The sequence below is a fragment of the Macrotis lagotis genome, chromosome 1 (assembly GCF_037893015.1).
Source record: "Macrotis lagotis isolate mMagLag1 chromosome 1, bilby.v1.9.chrom.fasta, whole genome shotgun sequence".
NCBI classification, from domain to species: domain Eukaryota; kingdom Metazoa; phylum Chordata; class Mammalia; order Peramelemorphia; family Peramelidae; genus Macrotis; species Macrotis lagotis.
This window is the reverse complement of record NC_133658.1, coordinates 251609745-251630018: the sequence shown is the minus strand read 5'-3', so window position 1 is coordinate 251630018 and position 20274 is coordinate 251609745. Positions and strand designations below refer to the sequence as shown.

Here is a 20274-nt window from a genome sequence, read left to right as displayed (position 1 = left end):
TCCTACATAGTGTTTTAAGGTGTAACAAAGCACTTTACATGTATCTTGGCTAGTTCACAAGTGTGTCGAAGTCTGAAAAAGGACAGAAAACACTCAAGACTTTTTAAGTGAACATGCCTAAATATTCTTTCTCAAAAATCATTATCTAGAAAGCAGTCTGGAAGTAAAGATACAAAAGTATACATCAGTGTCCACAATTGGAACTAAACCCCAGGTAGGATAATTAAAATTTTGCAAAAAAGACCAATTGCATATAAATAATCCTATCACTGTTATCTGTAGCAGCAAGACTGGAAACAATTATCAGTTTCCAATCACTGAAGAAGAGTCAAAAAAAATTATGGCATAAGAACATACTGTAATATTATTACATCATATGAAAAATTCAAAGGAATATGGGAAGATCTAAAATACAAAGTGATGCAAAACAGGAGAGAAAAGCAGAATCAAAAGCAACAAATTAGTTTGGTTTTTGGGGGTGGGGGGGGAGTTTGGTCAGCCCTGAGACTTATTGATATAAGGAATTTCTGGTATCGAAACTCCCTTTAATGACAGAGAGAATAATACCTGCTCTGCCATTACAAGTCATAAAAGATTTGCCTGGGACACTGAGTAATAAAGTAACAAACCCATAATCATAGCTGGTATATGCCTAATTCTAAAGTTGGCTCTTTATTCGGGATCATACTACCCCATAAAGGCAACAATAACAGTAAAAAAAATCAGTCAGCTATAAACAGAAAAAGTGAACAAAAAGAATTAGGACACAAACATGATATGGGTACTACTGCCATAAAAATTAATTTGAGGGCTGCGTTAACAGTTAATAATTCAAGGTTCATATGCCCAAAGGGCAACAAAAATGTGCATACCCTTTGACCCAGCAATACCACTACTGGGTCTATATCCTGAAGAGATGAGGAAAAAGGGTAAAAACATTACTTGTACAAAAATATTTATAGCAGCCCTGTTTGTGGTGGCAAAGAATTGGAAATCCAGTAAATGTCCTTCAATTGGGGAATGGTTTAGCAAACTGTGGTATATGTATGTCATGGAACACTACTGTTCTATTAGAAACCAGGAGGGACGGGATTTCAGGGAAACCTGGAGGGATTTGCATGAACTGATGCTGAGTGAGATGAGCAGAACCAGAAAAACACTGTACACCCTAACAGCAACATGGGGGTGATGTTCAACCTTGAAGGACTTGCTCATTCCATCAGCGCAACAATTGGGAACAATTTTAGGCTGTCTGCAAAGGAGAGTACCATCTGTATCCAGATAAGGAGCTGTGGAGTTTGAACAAAGTACAAGGACTATTTCCTTTAATTTGGGGAAAAAAAAAAACCAGATGTCTTATGGTTTGATCTGGTTACCTCTGAGAATTCTGTTCTCTTTAAGGATATGATTTCTCTCTCATCACACCCAATTTGGATCGAGGTACAACATGGAAACAAAGTAAAGACTGACGGAGTGCTATCTGTGGGGTGGGGGTGGGGGTGGGGGGAGGGAAGCAAGATTGGGGGAAAACTGTAAAACTCAAATAATATCTTTAATAAAAATTAAAAAAAATAATAATTCAAGGTTCAGAGACATCTACAATCATTATACCCTCTTATTTTTGTTGGGTTCCAAGTCTATTTGCTTTTTATATACTCTAATAAATTTGAGTATTTACACTTATTTTATTCTGAAAAATAAAATCAAAATAAAATTATATATTTCTTTAGAAGCACTATAGGGGGGCGGAGCCAAGATGGTGACAAGAGAGGACCACCTCCTAGGTACTCACAAACAAAACTTATAAGCTAAGGATTCTAACTACATTTTCGAGAGACAGAACCTACAGAGGGACCCAGTGAGGCAATTCTCCAACCCAAGATAACCTGGAAAAGAGCAGACAGGCTCAGCTCCATGGGGTTGGAGGGGTGGCCCACTAGAGGGGCAGCCCACCAGAGCAAAGGAACTTTAGCCTCCTGGAGGCAGCCCCAGGACATTGAGAGCTGGCTCACAGCAGCAGGGGCAGCTTCCTGACCCCAGGGTGAGCCAGGCACAACTTGGGGGATCAGTGGGGTACCTCTGCCAGAGTGAGCATGTGAAGCCCAGCCCTCAGGGCACACAGCGAACAGCATGACCAAGGCAGTCCAGATCCAGGAAACAGAAGCAGGCAGAGCCGGTAAGCAAGAGCCCCCAGGGCATGAATGCTAAGCCTAGGGAGGGGAGTGGAGAGAGACTGCCAAGCTCTGTCCTCTATCCCTGGAACAGGACTCTGGGGTTCTGACCACATTCAAATCCTGATCACTGTCTAGGCCCCCCATAGAACAGCAGGGGCCCCCCCCACATCAGCCCCGTAGCAGAGGGGTGCACTTATGGTCATTCACAGACCAGGAGGGAAGACTGAGCCTCACACACAGAAATGCTTGTGTGTGTGTGTGGGGGTGTCCTACTAATACTCAAAACCTGAGGAAGCACCCCAAAATCAGACACAGGCTGGAGAGATGAGTAAGCAGAGAAAAAAGAGGAACACCATTGAGAAATACTTTGCCTGTGATCCTAAGAAGGATCAAAACACTCTATCTGAAGATGAGGGAGCACAAGCTTCTACATCTAAAGACTCCAAAAAAAAAAACAGAAATTGGGATCAGGCCATGACAGAGCTCGAAAAAGACTTTGAAAATCAAGTGAGGGAGATAGAGGAAAAATTGGGAAAAGAAATGAGAGAGATGCAGGCAAAACATGAAAAAGAAGTCAGCAGCAAGGAGATCCAAAAAAATGCTGAAGAAAATAACATGTTAAAAACCAGGATAGGTCAAATGGATAAAAGAGCTCAAAAAGTTATTGAGGAGAAGAATGCTTTAAAAAGCAGAATTGGCCAGATGGAAAAAAGAGATAAGAAAGCTCTCTGAGGAAAACAAATCCTTCAAACAAAGAATAGAACTCAGGAGATTGCAGATTTTACGAGAAATCAGGACTCAATATTTCAAAACCAAAAGAATGAAAAATTAGAAGAAAATGTGAAACATCTCATTGAAAAAAATAACAAATATGGAAAACAGATTTAGAACCCCCAGAAATATTATAATCAAGTTCCAGAACTCCCAAGTCAAAGAGAAAATATTACAAGCAGCCAGAAGGATATAATTCAAATATCATGGAGCTGCAGTCAGGATCACACAGGACTTAGCAGCAACTACATTAAAAGCTCGTAGGGCTTGGAATATAATATTCTGGAAGGCAAAAGAGCTTAGAATGTAACTAAGAATCAACTACCCAGTAAAACTAAACGTCCTCTTCCAGGGAAAAAGAGGGACTTTCAATGAACCAGGGGAATTTCAAATGTTCCTGTTGGAATGGCCAGAGCTGAACAGAAGGTATGATCTTCAAATACAGGACTCAGGTGAAGCATAGAGAGTGGAGGAGAAGGGGAAAATATGAGGGACTTAATGATGATGAACTACATGTATTCCTGTATAGAAAAATGAACCTCATTTAACAAAGCAGGTAGAAAGAGCTTTTATAGATGAAGCACAGGAGAAAACTGAATATGAAGATATATTGTGGTGTAAAAATGTAAAAATGGAGTCAATAGATAAAAGGGAAATGTAATAGAAGAAAGAAAAAGGAGGAGAAATAGGCTAAGATATTTCATATAATAAGATTTTTCTTTATTACAATGAGCTATTGCAATGATATGGAAGGGGGGGAAGGCAAGGGGGAATGAGGGAATCTGCTCTCATCAGAGATAGCTAGGAGAGGAAACAGCATATGTACTCAATGGGGTATAGACATCTGGAGTAAGAAGGGGGGGACAGGGGGAAGGGGGAGGATATGAGTGATGGAGCAGAGGATGGACCATGGGGGGAGAGTGGTCAGATATAATGTTTTCTTTTTTACTTCTTACAAGGGGCTGGGAGTGGATGGCCTGTCCGGGACCATAGGGCCGGGTGGATGCTGGGCCTAAGGGGTAGTAGGTGGGTTCAGGGCCTCTTGGCCCCAGGCCCAGAGATCTGTCTGTTGCGCCACTCAGCTACCCTACAGCAGAGACAGAGTGAAAGGACAGAGAAAATACAGTTCACGGTAGTAAAGAAGTACAAATGGTGGGAGTTGGGATCAGCAATAGCAATGGTGGAAAAATATGGAAGTAACTTTTGTGATGGACTTATCACAAAGAGTGTGATCCACCTGCAACAGAGCTGGTGGTGTTGGAACACAGACTGAAGCATATTTTTTATTATTATTATTTTTTTTGGGGGGGGGGGTTGCAGGGCAAATGGGACTGGGTGGCCTGCCTGGGTCCGCACAGCTTGGTGATTGTTGGGTGTCTGAGGCTGGATTTAGACCTGGGTGCTCCTGGCTCAAGGGCCAGTGATCTGTCTGCCACCCAGCCACCCCTACTATTATTATTGCTATTTCATTTTAGTTCTTTTTTTTTTATTTTTGTAGGGCAATGGGTTTGGGGAGGCTTGTACGGGGTCACAGCTGGGTGATTGTTGGGTGTCTGGGGCCAGATTTGGGTTCGGATGCCCCTGGCTCCAGGGCCAGTGCTCCTTCCACTGTGCCACCTGGCCATACCTACAATTATTTTTTTAATTTTAATTTTTTTCTTTCCCCTTTATCGCTCATGCAGGTCTATATTTTGGGGGGAGGGGGGTATTATGTTTAATCTTAAACAAGAATATTTTAGTAATGTATAAAAAAACATTATTTGTACAAAATAAGAATAAATAAATAATTTTTAAAAAAAGGTAAGCACCATAACCTGGAAACTAGGGGAAATATGTTGCTATCAAGTTCTTGGGATCCCAAAGTCATCAGAACTGCAAGCTTTCTATTTACCTATCAGCTTCATCCAAAATGAGTACTTCAATACTACTTAAATGGAAGGAAGGGCAATTGTGGAGATGATCAATGAGCCTGCCAGGTGTAGCAATGAGAATATCCGGTCCAGCCCGAAGAGCTGCCTCCTGGGATTTCACATCCAAGCCACCTAAGGAAGAAAAGCCCAGTGATGTCATGACACTTTAGAATAGAAACAACAGAGAAAGAGCAGAGCATCTAAGATGTTAAAGAGAAAGTTCATAAATAATTGACAATCTATTGGACAATTAATCATTGAGAGATCTGCTCTATCACCCTTAATTCATTCTGGTTTATTAACTAATCATGACAAAAATATAAAAATTAAGAAACAGTATTGACAAGTAAGGAAATACTAACTAGAATAATTAATTAAGTTGGACCACAGCTGGTTAAGCCTATTGTTATTTGGAATCTGAGGTAGGATGAAGTTTAAAGAAGTCCAAACCTTGGGAAATGATGCCAAGTGTCCTGTAGCTAGAAAACCAAGCACTTTAATGGTATTGGCAAAAGAATAAGAATAAAAGGAAACAGAATTTCTTTGGAAGAAAAAGAACCACATCTTTTTTTGGAATTTTACTAAACGTCCCACCATATAGAGTACTTCTTCACTAACAAATACAGGAAAATTATTCCAGAATTTCACTTATTTTAATATGTGTTTAGATTTTAGCAGGCAACTTACCCACTGCAAGACAGGTGGTAACAGTGCTGAACTGGGCCAGCTGCTTAGTGACAGAGTGTACCTGGATGCCCAATTCTCGAGTGGGAACTAGCACAAGTACACGGGTTATGGGAGCCTGTCGAGGTTTGTAGATAAGACGCTCCAAGACAGGAAGGGCAAAAGCAGCTGTTTTACCTGGAAAGAAAGAAGATAATGGGAAGAAGAGAAAGAGTAGAACAAAAGCATAAACTGGTATGCATCTGAAAAAGGGAGCATTTCCTGATAAGGAGAAAGGGGATCTACTCTTGACAGTTCACAATAATGAAAAAGGAAAAACCTATAATACAAAATAATCTAAGATAATTAATACTTGGCCCCAAAATGCAGTTAGAAAACCCGCTTTTCTCCCCCATATATGACCTCTTAAATCATGGATTCATTCAATAGTCTTCTCAGTTTAATGCTGTTAGCAATCAGCTAGTAATGAATCAAGTACAGCAAATCAAGAAATGACTACAGTATATAAAACCACATAGGTTCAAGTAAAGATGATCTTTATATGAAATCTTAATACAATATAATATAAAATGCTCTAACAGTAATAATAAAAATAGACTGACATTTACACAGCACTGTACAATTTGCCAAATACTCTACAAACATTATTTCATTTGATCTTCATAAAAATCCTATGAAATGAATACTATTACCATCCCCATTTTTCACTTAAGCTTAGAATACTTATGCTTAAAATAAAACCACTACATTTGAACAAAACAAATATTTTTAAATTTTACATAAATATTTCTGTTGTTTTTTTCCTTTCAAAGAAAAATCATTATGGAGATATGGCCCACATTCAGATGAATGTGCTGTGTACTTATGAATTTTATTCTTAAAATCAGTATCATTAGTAACTACTAACAAGGCCACTAAATCAAACGTGTCAAATGAAGCTTTCAATTTTCATACCATGACATCATTCAAACTTACTTTCATCTCAAATTTCTTACCTGTCCCAGTGGCGGCACAAGCACAAATGTCCTTCCCTAAAAGCCCCACAGGTATGCAGGCCTTCTGGATAGGGGTAGGCTGCTTGAAACCCATAGCTGTTATAGCCTGAGGAGATATAACTAACTTAGACATAAGCAAATGAATATTCCTATTGCAAAAAACAAATACTTATGCCTAGCCCAAAGCAAACCCCCTCTAATTATGCCTACAGCACACCAAGCAGCTTTATACCTTCAAGATAGGTCGAGATAGATTCATGTCCTGGAATGTAAGGTTTTCATCATACTGAGAGGCATCTTCAAAAAAACCTGTTTCCTATAAAGAAAAAAACAGAAGGCTAACTGAAATCAGCAACTAATAAGGAATTATTTTCTTTTTTTTAAAAACATTTTAACATTTTGTTTTCCAATTATAGACCATAGTAATATGTACCCATCGTTTTTTGCAAGGCTCTGAATTCTACAGTTTCCCCCCTTCCTCACTTCATCCCCCCACAGAAGGCTGTCTGACAGTCTCTACATGGTTTCCATGCCATCACTTATGTAAATTGAATGTTATAAGAGTAAACATAAACCCCCTCCCCAAGAAGATGGGAAACCTCGAGAACAGAAAGAGAAAATTTTCTTCAATCTGTATTCAGATTTCAATGGCTGTCTCTGAGTGAGTTGCTTTCTTTATCATAAGTTCACCAAAGGAATTGCTTCAATATTTTTCCCTCAGTTGCTATTACTAGTTGTACTTCCACTCCCCCATTTCTCCCCATTCTCATTTATTCTGTTCTTTCTCTATAAGGAATTATTTTCATAAGAATGACAATATACATGAACCAGATAACCCCTTCACATCAAAAAGTGATCACCTTCTCTCCTTTCTTCTGTTTCTTTGTTTTCTTCACTTTCAGCGTATCTACAGAGGGAGGACAAAAATGATTATGTGGTAAAGTGCTGCTTGTCCCTGAACACTAAGTTCAGAGATGAAATTCAAGGACTTCTCACCCACAGTGAGACTCAGTCACTCGAAGAAAGTATTTTTATAGCTGGACAAAATTTAATAGTAGGGGAAAGGACAAAGTTTCAAGAAAAGTACTGAATGTAAAGCAGAAAGTACGATCCAGAAGAAAATATCTTAATACAACAAGGATCTAGAAGAAAATATCTTAATATGACAAGGAGCTAATTAGGGAAAAAAGTATATCAACAGGTCTCTTTTCAATTCATTTTTCAAGACTGTGCAACAAACATTTACCTGCTTTGGTGAGGATGTTTTCATCAGTTGATGAATACTCTGATTCTGATTCGTCTTCTTTTGTCTCTTCCTCATGTTCTCCTTCAGAGTCATCTTGAATTTCCTTCTCAGAACCCTCATTTCCTTCCTTCTCATCAACTGTTTTCCCAGACTTGGCTTCTTTTTCCTAAAAAAAGGAATCAAAACTTTGTATTCATAGGAAAATCTGAACTGGATGAAAATGAGTATTCAGAACAGTTGTTTTATTAGTTACATATGGGTTCTAAATAATTAGTAATACACATTAGAAGAAGTACGTTCTTCTCCTCAACCTACACACAAAAACCACCACACTAAAGCATTAAAAGAAAATTATGAATCTGAGTAGATAGCAAAGTTGAGGGTTTACAAATATGAAAAAAATCACATTGGCCTTTCTCACCTCATTCTTCCGTTTTTTTCGGACTTTCTCAATCTTCTCATCTAGTGTTGTAGCTGCTCTCTATTAAAAAAAAGAAAACTGAAGGAAAATATTTAAGACAGAACTGATTTATGTAAAAATACAATTACAAAATACTCAAGAGAAATAATAAAAATATTTTAAAGAATATTCACTTCTCATTATTGGGCAGTATGAATATTAAAAAAGATATATATGCACATATTTTTTAAAATGATAAAAATTACAGAAGATATGCCAATCAAATGACAAAGGAAGTATTTTATTGAGCTAGGGAAAAAAGTCATTTGAACAAACAAAAGGTCTAGGAATTTTAAGGAAAAAAATGAACAATAAAGCAGGAATCAATAAAATTATATATTATCAAAAAACCATTTGATACTATCTGAAAAATAGCGAAACAAACTAGATAAGCAAGAAGCAGAAACAATTAAATTTAATAACCCAAGTATTTGTTAAACAAAGAACATAAGACAGTTGGGGAAGAAAGTCCTTTATGAAAGGAAAGCAAGGAAGCAATTTAGTAGAAAATAGATTTTCAAAGGATACAGGCTATAATAAAACAGAATATTATGATTTTATGAAATTGGAAAGGGTTTTCATGAACAAAATCAATCGACTAATATAGGAAGGGCAATGTCCAAAAGGAAAAAATTATTTGCATCAAATAACAAATATATATAGAGAGAGAATTAATGCAAACATATAAGACAGAACAATTCTCCAATGGTAAAGTAATAGATATTTTTAAAAATAGTTCTCAAATTGTTTAGAGAAATGCAAATCCAAACAATTCTGAGGTACCACTTCAACCTATCAGATAGGGAAATACAACTAAAAAAGAAAATGATCAATGTTGGGAGGGCTGTGGGAAAACTGGGACACTAATGTGGTAGAATTATGAACTGATCTGGAGAGCAATTTGGAATTATGAGAAAGGGCAATAAAACAGTATAAAATCTTTGATCCAGGAATACTGCCATTAGATGTGTATCCCAAAGAGATCATAAAAAAGGGTAAAAACCCATGTACAAAAATATTTATAGAACCTCTTTTCGAAGTAGCAAAGAATAGAAGTTTGAGGGGATGCACATCAACTAGGGATTGGTTGAACAAAGTGTGATATATATGAATGAGATGGAACACTTTGTTCTATAAGAAATCATGAGGAATGGGATTTCAGAACAGACTGGAAAGACTTGCATGAACTGATGCTGAGTGAAGTGAGCAGAAGCAGAAGAATATGGTACACATTAAAAGCAACATTGGGTGACAATCAACTATGATGGATTTATTCATTTCAGCAGAACAATAATCAGAGATAATTCTAAAAGACTTGTGATGGGAAATACCATCCATATCCAGAGACATAACTATGGAGTTTAAATGCAGAACAAAGTTTACTATCTTCAATTTTTTAAAAGCAGTCTTATATATTTTTTCTGTTTTTGTCATTTCGATTTGATTCTTCTTTCACAACATGATTAATATGGATTTAAGTTTAATATAATTATACATGTATAACCTATATTAAATTACTTTCTATTAGGGAAATGAAGAGGGGAGGGAGAAAAATGCGAAAATCAAAACCTTGCTAAAAAAAAAAGATTGTTTTAAACTACTGTTGCATGGAAAAATAAGTATTTTTAAAAATTAGTTCTCAAAAGCATAAATTATTAATAAATACATGTAAAACTACTTTAAATCACTAACAGTAAGAAAAATGAAATCCAAACAACTCTGAGATTTTATCTCACACCAACAAATTAGCAAGGATGTAAAAAAAGATGGGAATAGTTAATAGTGGAATAATTATGGGAAGACCAGTACACTGGCAGCATCTGAATTGAAAAAACTTTTTTTTTATTTTTATTTTTTTGCAAAGCAATGGGGTTAAGTGTCTGAGGCCGGATTTGAACTCAGGTACTCCTGACTCCAAGGCCAGTGCTCTATCCACTGCGCCACCTAGCCGCCCCGACAAAACTTCTGAAAAGCTGTTATGACTCATGCAAAAGTAATTAAAATAGCTATCCTGCCCAATATCTCAATGCTAGGCAAGTACCCCAAAGAAAAAAGGCGGGAGAGGATAGATCATTCATTCAAACATTTATTTGTTTAAGTACTTTTAGTGAACAGCTTTCAAAGTAGCAAAGAATTAGAAACAAATCAAGTACACCAAATTTGGGTATTGTAAAACAATTCATGGTGTATAATAGTAATGGATTAATATTATATTGTAAGAAACAACAAACAGGAAGAATTCATAAAAGTTTAGGATGATTTTTAAGTGATGTAGAATAAAGTAAATAGAATCAGGGAAACAAAATAAAATATAAAAATAATATAAATGGAAAAGCCAAAAAAAGAAAGAAAATGAATGCTATTTAATGATGTCCTTGGAATCCAATTATGACTTGGTTGAGAATAGATGAGAAAAAGCACTTTCCTACCATCAATGAAGACGCTGAAGAATAGAAGTAAAGAATATTTTAACATATCATATTCATTTTATTGGATGGTTTTGCTAAATAGCCCTTTTCCCTTTCTTTTTTAATCCTTGTTTAAAAAATGGCTCTTATGTGAAACTCAGCCTAACTTCTTCTCTGACACCAATATGGTGCTAATACCTAAAACAGGAATAGTTAAAACAGAAAGAAAGCTATAGACCTATCTCCCTGATGAATATAGATGCAAAAATCTTAAATAAATCTTAGCATTAGATTACAACAGGGCAGCTAGGTGGCGCAGTGGATAGAGCACTGGCCTTGGAGTCAGGAGTACCTGAGTTCAAATCCGGCCTCAGACACTTAATAATTACCTAGCCGTGTGGCCTTGGGCAAGCCACTTAACCCCATTGCCTTGAAAAATCTAAAAAAAAAGATTACAACAAGTTATCACTAGGATCATACAGTATGACCAAGAAGGATTTATCCCAGGAATTGGAGGGTTGGTTCAATATTAGGAAAACTGTCAGTATAATTAATTCTATCAGTAACAAACCTATCAGAAATCATATGATTATATCAATACATGCTGAAAAAGCTTTTGACAAAATACAGCACCCATTCTACTAAAAACACTAGAGAACATAGGCATAGATTGTTCCTCAGAATAATAAGCAGTATCTAACTGAAACCATCAACAAGCATTATATGCAATATGGATAGGCTAGAGGCATTCCCACTAAGATCAGGGGTGAAACAAGGATGCCCATTGTCATCACTACCATTCAATATCATATTAGAAATGTTAGCTTCAGCAATAAGAGAAGAAAAAGAAATCAAAGAAATTAGAATAGGGAAGGAAGAGACAAAACTCTCACTCTTTGCAGATGACATGATGGTATATCTAGAGAATCCCAAAAAAATCACCTAAAAAACTACTAGAAATAAATAGTAACTTTAGCAAGGTCACAGGATATAAATTAAACTCTCATAAATAAATCCTCAATATGTCTATATGACTAGCAAGATGCAGCATAAAGAGCTAGAAAGAGAAATCCCATTCAAAGTAACTTCGGACAATATAAAGTACCTGGGAGTCTACCTGTCAGGGCAGACTTTGACAATTACAAAACAGTTCTCACACAAATAAAATCAGACTTAAATAACTGGGTAAATATCAACTGCTCAGGGATAGGCCAAACAAATATAATAAAAATGACAATTCTACCAAAATTAAACTACTTGTTTAGTGCCCTAACAATCAAAATTCCAAAAAATTACTTTAATGAGATAGAAAAAATTGGAGAAATAAAAAGTTGACAATCTCCAGGGATTTAATGAATAAAAAAAGTGCAAAAGAAGGTGGCATAGCTCTACCAGATCTAAAATTATATTATAAAGCATCAGTCATCAAAACTGTCTTGTATTACAATGTTGGTGGAGCTGTGAACTCATCCAACCTTTCTGGAGAGCAATTTAGAATTAAAATATTATAAACAAGTTAGGAGATCAAGGAATAGTTTACCTGTCTGATCTATGGAAACGGAAGCAGTTTATGACCAAGGAAGAGATAGGCAACACCATTAAAAATAAACTAGACAATTTTGATTACATTAAATTAAAAAGCTTTTGCACAGAGAAAACCACTGTAACCAAGATCAAAAGAAATGTAGTAAACTGGGAAATAATTTTTACAACTAATATTTCTGACAAAGGACTCATTTCTAAAATATATAGAGAACTGAGTCATTTTTTTAAAAAAAAGACAAGCCATTCCACAATTAACAAATGATCAAAGGATATGCAAAGACAATTTACAAGATGAGGAAATCAAAGTGATCCAGTCATATGAAAAATTGCTCTAAATCACTAATTATTAGAGAAATGCAAATTAAAACATCTCTGAGGTATCACCTCATACCTCTCAGACTGGTCAATATGATCAGAAAGGCTAATGATCAATGTTGGAAGGGATGTGGGAAATCTGGGACACTAACAAATTGTTGGTGGAGCTGTGATTTGCATGGAGTTTGGACAAAGACCAAAGACTATTACCTTCAATTAAAAAAAAAACTACAATATCTTATTATGTAATTCTGCTGTATCTCATACTTTATATTTCTTCCTTATGGATATGGATATGATTTCTCTCTCATCACATTCATCTTGAATCAATGCATACCATGTAAACAATGTAAAGACTAACAAACTGCCTTCTGAGGGAGGTAGGGGGGAAGGAAGCAAGATTAGGGAATAAATTATAAAATTCAAAATAAATAAAATCTTTCCCAAAAAATGGCAATTATGTAATAGAATGCAATATTATTGCTTTGTTAAGAAATGATGAAATATTTCAAAGAAACCTGGAAGAAATATATGAACTGATGCAAGGTGAAATGAGCAGGTTCAATCTTACCCAACAGGGAAGTAGGAGAGAACGAAGCAAAGAGAAGAACTCTGTTCTGAAGAGAACAAAAAGTAAAAGAGAAATAAAGAGAAAAAGAGAGAAGAGGAGGAAAAGCAGAATAGGAAGAAAAATACAGTAAATTTTAATTGTCAATGTGAATGGGATGAATTCACCCCAAAGTGGAAGCAGTTACAAAAATGATTGTACACCAGAAATCAACAACATACTATTTGCAAAAAACACTTGAAACACAAAGACATACAAAGTTACTATAAGAGACTAAAGTAGATTCTATTATGCTTAAGGAAATTACAAAAAAAAAAAAAGGCAGGGATAGCAAGCACCAAAACAGACAAAGCAAAAGCAGAAACAGACTTAATTCAAAAATAATCAAGGAAACTCCATTTTGCTAAATGCTATCATAGATAATGAAGTAATATCAATTTTCAACCAATTGGCAAAAGATCCAAATTCTTTATATTTTATTTTTTCCCAAAATATATTAGACAATTTTGAATATCCTTTAATTAAGTTCCAACTTCTTTTTTTCCCATCCCCCCTCACTAAGAAGGCAATTTTATTTAGGTTATACATGTGAAAGAAAACAAAAAAAAGTTTAAAAAAATACTTCAATCTAAATTCAGACTCCACTCTTCCTCTAAAACTTGATAACATTTTTCACGATAAATCCTTCAGAATTATCTTCAATCATTGTTGAGATCATGTGCAGAAAACAGCTAAGTCATTCATCTGTGTCCCCTGGTTCTGCTCATTTCACTTTGCATCAATTCATGCAAGTCTTTCCAGTTTTTGAGAGCATCCTGCTCATCATTTCTTGCAGTATATGATATCTGAAAACTGCCTGCTCTTTTGCTTTGACCATTTATCAACTGGGGAATGACTTAAAAAAATGAGGCTTTTCTGGAAAGATTTGCATGAACTGATGCTGAGAGAGATAAGCAAGAACCAGAAAAACATTGTACACCCTAACAGCAACATGGGGGTGATGATCAATCCTGATGGACTTGCTCATCCCTTCAATGCAACAACCAGGGACAATTTTGAGCAATGGAGAATACCATCTGTACCCAGAGAAAGAATTATAGACTTTGAACAAAGACAAAAGACTATGACCGTCAAATTTGAAAAAAAAAAACCATTATTATGTAATTTTACTATCTCATACTTTATTTTTCTTCCTTAAGGATATGATTTCTCTGTCATCATACTCAACTGAGGTCAATGTATAACAAGGAACCAATGTAAACACTAACAGAATGCCTTCTATGGGGGATGGGAGGAGGGAAGCAAGAATAGGGGGGGAAATTGTAAAACTCAAAATAAACAAAATATTTCTTAAAAAAAAAAAAGATGAGGCTTTTCCAGAGTAATTACCAGTAACATTTTTTCAGTTATGATTAAGAAATCTATTTCCCTCAAGATTTCCGTTTATCACCTCTCCTTTCATCCTATTAATCAACTGTTATGCTTATACCACTTCCCTCAATTCACCCTCCTTTTGATAGGTCACCACCCCAAATTCTTGAACCATCCCTCACCCCATTCCTTTTTTTATCTCCTTCCCCACCTACTTTCATGAAGGATAAGATAAAAATTTCTTTACCTAACTAAATATGTATATTACTTCTTCTTTGAGCCAATTCTCTTTTCCCTTTTGTCAATGAATTCCTTTTTTACCCATTAATTTTATTTTTTAAAGATATAATCATATTCAACTCACATTCATGTCTTCTATGTTTACTCCTTCTAAATCCCCTAATAATGAAAAATTTCTTATAAGTTATAGTATCTTCTTCCCATGTAAGAATAATGTAAACCTTACTGAATCCCTTGAATTTCTCTCTATTTACTTTTTATATTCATTTTGAGTCTTGTATTTGAAAGTCAGATTTTTATTCGGCTCTGGTCTTCTCATCAAAAATACTTGAAAATCTTCTATTTCATATATCCATTTTCTCCCCAGAAGAATTATACTCAGTTTTGCAGAATACATAATTTCTGGTTGTAATCCTAGCTCCTCTGGCCTCCAATATCATATTCCAAGCCTTCGTATGCTTTAACATGGAGGTTATTAAATCTTTGGTGAGCCTGTGGTTCCAGTGATATTTGAATTTTTTCCTTCTGACAGCTTTCAATATTTTCTCCTTGACCTGGGAGCTCTAGAAATAGGCTATAATAATCCTAGGGATTTCATTTTGGGATCTCTTTCAAAAGGTGAATTCTTTGACTTTTAACTTACTCCTTGGTTCTAGAACATCAGCTTAGTTTTCCTTAATAATTTCACAAAATATAATGTCTAAACTCTTTTTTTTTGATCATGACTTTCAGGTAGTACAGCGATTCTTAAATTATCTCTACTGCAGCTCATTTCCAGGTCAGTTGTTTTTCCAATGAGATATTTCACATTTTCTTCTAGTTTTTATTCTTATCTTATTATTTTTGATGTCTCACAGAATCAGGAATTACCATTTCCCCAATCCTAATTTTTTTTGCTTTACTTTTTATTGTTTTTTGAATTTTAAAATTTTCCACTGATCTCGCTTCCCTCCCCCTACTTCCAACAGAAAGCAATCTGATACTCTTTACATTGTTTCCATGCTATACATTGATCAAAATTGAATGTATTGAGAGAGAAATCATATCTTTCAGGAAAAAAATAAAATAAGAGAACAAACCCAATTCTAATTTCTAAGTAATTGCTTTCTTTGTTAAACTTTTTTCTCTCTTCTTTTGTATTTCTCCAATTCCACTTTTTAAGAAATTCTTTTCTTTATTGAATTTTTATATATCTTTTTCTGTTTGTCCAATTCTGGTTTTTTAAGGCATCCTCTTCAGTGAATTTTTGTGGCTTTTACCATTTTGCCTTATTTTAAGGTATTATTTTCAGAATTTTTTTCTGCCTTCTCTACCAAGTTACTGACTTCTTTTCATGGTTTTTCTTTTGCATCACTATTATTTATTTTGCCAGTTTTTCTTCTACCTCTTTTATTTAACTTTTAAAATTTTTTTTCGAGCTCTTCCAGGAATTCTTTTCGGGTCTGAGATCAATTCACATTTTTCTTTAAGGCTTTGAATAAATTAGTTTTAACTTTCTTGTCTTCTGAATTTGCATTTTGAAATTCCCTATAACCATAGTAACTTTCTATGGTAAGCATCTTTTTTTTTTGGTTGTTTGCTAATTTTACTAGCCTATTTCGTGACTTTTTTACTTTATATTAATTTTGGCTCTCCTAGGGTGGGGGGGAAACTGTCCCAAGTTTAAGGTTTCTTGTACTGTTATTTCCAGAGTTGGTTCAGAGAGGAGGGCAGGGCTAAGTGATGTAAGTTTTCAGTTCTTCCAAGGTAGTATGATCTAAGGACAGGTATGTTTACTACTTGGGCCTATGCTCTGTTTTGTAGTGCTCACAAGGAACTGTGAACTGTGATGAGGGTCCTCCACTTCCCTGAATCTATAAGCTCTGGTGTACTACTGCTTCTCCTCACCCTGGGACTTGAAAGTAGGACTGCGACCCAAATTCAATATAGAAAATGCAAGTTTTATACCCAGAACCAGCAAAGGGACTCTGTAGTCTCCTTCTGACCAGCTCTCATTCTCCCTTAATGCCTCTTTAAATTGAGAGCACTAGAAGCCACCAATGCTAGTGATGATGATTCATATTCCCAAGGTCTATGGCTCAATTTCTGTGGAACAATCTGCACCAGACAGTCTTTACTACACTGCATTTTATTTTTCACTTTGTACAACAGACCTTTAAAGTTGACCTAAATTGTTGTGGATTGAAAAATTGGCAATCCTGTCCTTTTGCATATGCTGCCAAAATCTGTTTTGAGGTGCTATTTAAAGTTGTTTGGAAGGGAACTAAGAAGAGTTCAGAAGTGTCCTTACCTTTCATCTACCATCCTGGCTCTGCCCCCTTTCCAAATTCTTAAAGGAAAAGTTAAATGAGCTACAAAAAGAAATAGACAATAAAACTATTCTAGTAAGGGACCTAAATTCACATTTCTCAAAACTAGATAAATCTGATCATAAAGAAGTTAAAAAATAATATTTGAAAAAAATCAGATATATTTAGATCTCTGGGAAAATCAGAAAGCAATCTGGCAGGAAATAGGCTTAAACCAATATCCCCCCATCACATTATCAACATAAGACCAAAATGCACACATGATTTAAGTATAATATAAACAAATTAGGAGAGAATAGACAATTTTACCTGTCAGATCCATGGATAAGGGAAAGAGCATAAAACCAAACAAAAGAAAAGTAAAATGGGTAATTTAGATTATGCAAAATTTTAAAAGATTTTGTACAAAAATAGTGAACCCAAAATTAGAAGGAAAGCAGGAAAATCTGACAAAGTTCTCATTTCTCAAATATATAGAGAATTAAGTCAAATTTATAAATGAGTCAACACTGAAAAATGGTTAAAAGCTGTAAACAAGCAGTTTTCCAAAGAAATCATAGGACAAATGAAAAAATGCTAAATATTACCTGACTAACGAAAGTATAGTAGCTCTTTGTGTTGACAAAGAATTAGAAATCAAGGGAAGGTTCATTCAATGGGGAATGGCTGAACATCTTATGGTATATGATTGTGGTGCAATACTATTATCGTTGTCTGACAAGAAATGTGGTCTAAGAAAAACCAAGAAGACTATTTATATGAATTGATGCAAAATGAAGTAAACAGAATGAGGAGAATAATATATATAGTAACATTAACTATTATCAATAAAATACAAAAGATTAGGCTTCTCTGACCAATACAAGAGTTCCAAAGGACCCATGATGAAAAATGCTATTGGCGTCTAAAAAGAACTGATGAACTCTGAGAGGATATTGAAGCATATTGTTTTTCACCTTTTTAATCTTGCTTTTTTTGGTGAATCTGGAAATATATTTTACAAGACTTCACATATCTAATGGTTATCAAATTGCTTGCTTTCTCAATGGTTGCAGGAGGGAAAATCATTTGGGACTCAGAGTAAAAAAAAAAAAAGGATTAAAAAAAAATAAGGGCACCTAGGTGGCACAGTGAATAGAGCACCGGTCCTGGAATCAGGAGGTCCTGAGTTCAAATCAGACCTCAGACAATTACTAATCACCTAGCTGTGTGGCCTTGGGAATGCCACTTAACCCCATTGCCTTGGGGGGAAAAAAAGAAAAGAAAAAAGTTATAGTACACAATAAGATATGATATATTCAGAAATGAGTGATGTTAATAATAAAAATCATCAACAAGCTCCTTTCATGACTCAACCAAGAAACATCAAAAATTTATAGCACATGTAAGGTATAAAAAAGAGTGATGGAATATAAAGAAGGAAAGGCGTATATAAAAAAGAAGCTAAACAGAAAGGAAAATAACATACATAATGTCTACATCAATGTAAACAGAAAGAACAACAATCAATACTGTAAAATTATACTGATCAAGTTTGGCCTCAGAAATGAGAAGGTAATTCTTCCTCATAGTTTCTATGCAGAGGTAGGGGACATAGAGTGTGGAACACTGCAAATATCAGACTTTCTTGATGTATTCGCTAATTTCTCTGAACTTCTTTTACCTTCTTATTTTTTGTTAATAGAGGATTTCTCTCTACAGGGAACGGAGGAGAGGGAAATAAGGGAGAGAGATATATTTGTAAATATAAGGAAAACAAAATATTAATGAAGTCTTATTTCTAAAAATTCACAGTATAATCTTGAATGGAGTTCCTGAAATAATGGATACATGAATAATAAATGGAAAATTAAGTAACTAATATTCTGGTCCTGGAATTCATTCTCTTAAATCAGAATCACTATTCTAAATTTCCTTATCACTTCAAAACCTACCTTCTTCTTGAGTTGACTCATAACATCAGCCATGGCCCAGTTTCCATCATATGCTCCCTCCTTTTCAGTAAAAACAAAGTCTGGATTGAAATCAACACTCCGATTCTTCCTTAGTGCATGTTTTTTTCTGTTCAGCACAATGGGTTCCTGAGGAAGAAGTGGTGCCAGAGTTGAGGACCAACAGAGTAGATATATGGAAAGACAAGAGGATGGAAGCAATCCACTCTCACTTGAAACCTTTATTTTTTTCTTAAATAAATTTTTATACCAATTTAAGAATTGGGATGAAATATATCTTAACTAAAAAAATTTGAAAAAAAAACATAATTAGGTGGAAACGGTCAAGAATTGTTTCAAAGTACTAGTCTGCTTTACCTTTCCCCAAACTTCCCTATGTCTGTGTCTTTGCTTATTGTTTCCTAAGACTGGAATGCCTTATTAATGTCTAAACTAACTGAGACCCCTTTGTTGTTCTTAATTGTTTCAAACTCTTCTTCACCTATTTGGGGTTTTGTTGGAAAAAGACACTGGAGTAGTTAGGCATTTCTTCCTTTTTTAGCTCATTTTACAGATAAGGAAACTGAGGCAAACAGGAGTTAAATGACTAGCCCAGGGTCACACGGCTGAACCTCAGGTCTGGCCTTCTATCCATTTACCACTGCAATTGTACCCAGCTTTCAAGGCTCAGTTAAGAAACCATTCCTTCTAAGACTAAAGACTCTCAATGAAAATGCTCTCTCCTTTCTCTGAAACCTCCAAAGCAACCAGTACCTTTTATTATGCCTTCATTGTTTGCCAACTTTTTAACCTAAGATTTTTTACTTTTTTAAAAAATTTTAAAGACTGTTTATTTTGAGTTTACAATCTCCGCCCTCCCCCCATACAGAAGGCAAGCTGCCAGGCTGTACACTGAGGAACAGGAGTTTTCATTCCCGACAGACAGAGAGGCGGCATCCACCAGGCCGCCACCCAAGATAAACCAGCCCCTCTGCAACGCGAGTCCACGGTGAAGGCCTCCCCATCCACTGACCGACGTTCCTCGAGCACGACCTGGGCGCCGGGCAGTGCGAGGCGCAGCAACAGGGAGCGAGGAAGGCGTCGCCGCCCTCGGGCGGGAGTCCCGCTCCAAGCCCGCTCCTTTCCCAACGGCCAGCACTGCTTCCCCCCGGCGCTGCCACCAACCTCCTCCTCGTCGCCTCCGCTGTCGGACTCCGGCTCCAGGGGTCCCTCATCGTCCTCCCCGATAGTGCGGATCAAGTCTAGATCCTGCAGCATGCTGACTCCCCAAACACCACCGTAGCGCGTGCAGATCCTCCGGCACTTCCGCCTTAGTCACCGCCCACT

At 35.9% G+C, this 20274-nt stretch overlaps 1 protein-coding gene across 1 annotated transcript in view; it reads right to left on the bottom strand.

Annotated features, from left to right (window-relative positions):
• DDX27 (DEAD-box helicase 27) overlaps window positions 1-20274 on the bottom strand; it is a 27924-nt gene extending 7650 nt beyond the window's left edge. The window contains exons 1-9 of the mRNA XM_074210216.1: window positions 20113-20274; window positions 18931-19077; window positions 8202-8261; window positions 7781-7946; window positions 7395-7441; window positions 6767-6850; window positions 6535-6640; window positions 5543-5716; window positions 4837-4987 (exon numbers count right to left, since the gene is read on the bottom strand). Coding sequence (XP_074066317.1) covers window positions 4837-4987; window positions 5543-5716; window positions 6535-6640; window positions 6767-6850; window positions 7395-7441; window positions 7781-7946; window positions 8202-8261; window positions 18931-19077; window positions 20113-20205 — 1028 coding nt within the window. The 5' untranslated portion in view covers window positions 20206-20274. The remainder of the gene's footprint in view (window positions 1-4836; window positions 4988-5542; window positions 5717-6534; window positions 6641-6766; window positions 6851-7394; window positions 7442-7780; window positions 7947-8201; window positions 8262-18930; window positions 19078-20112) is intronic.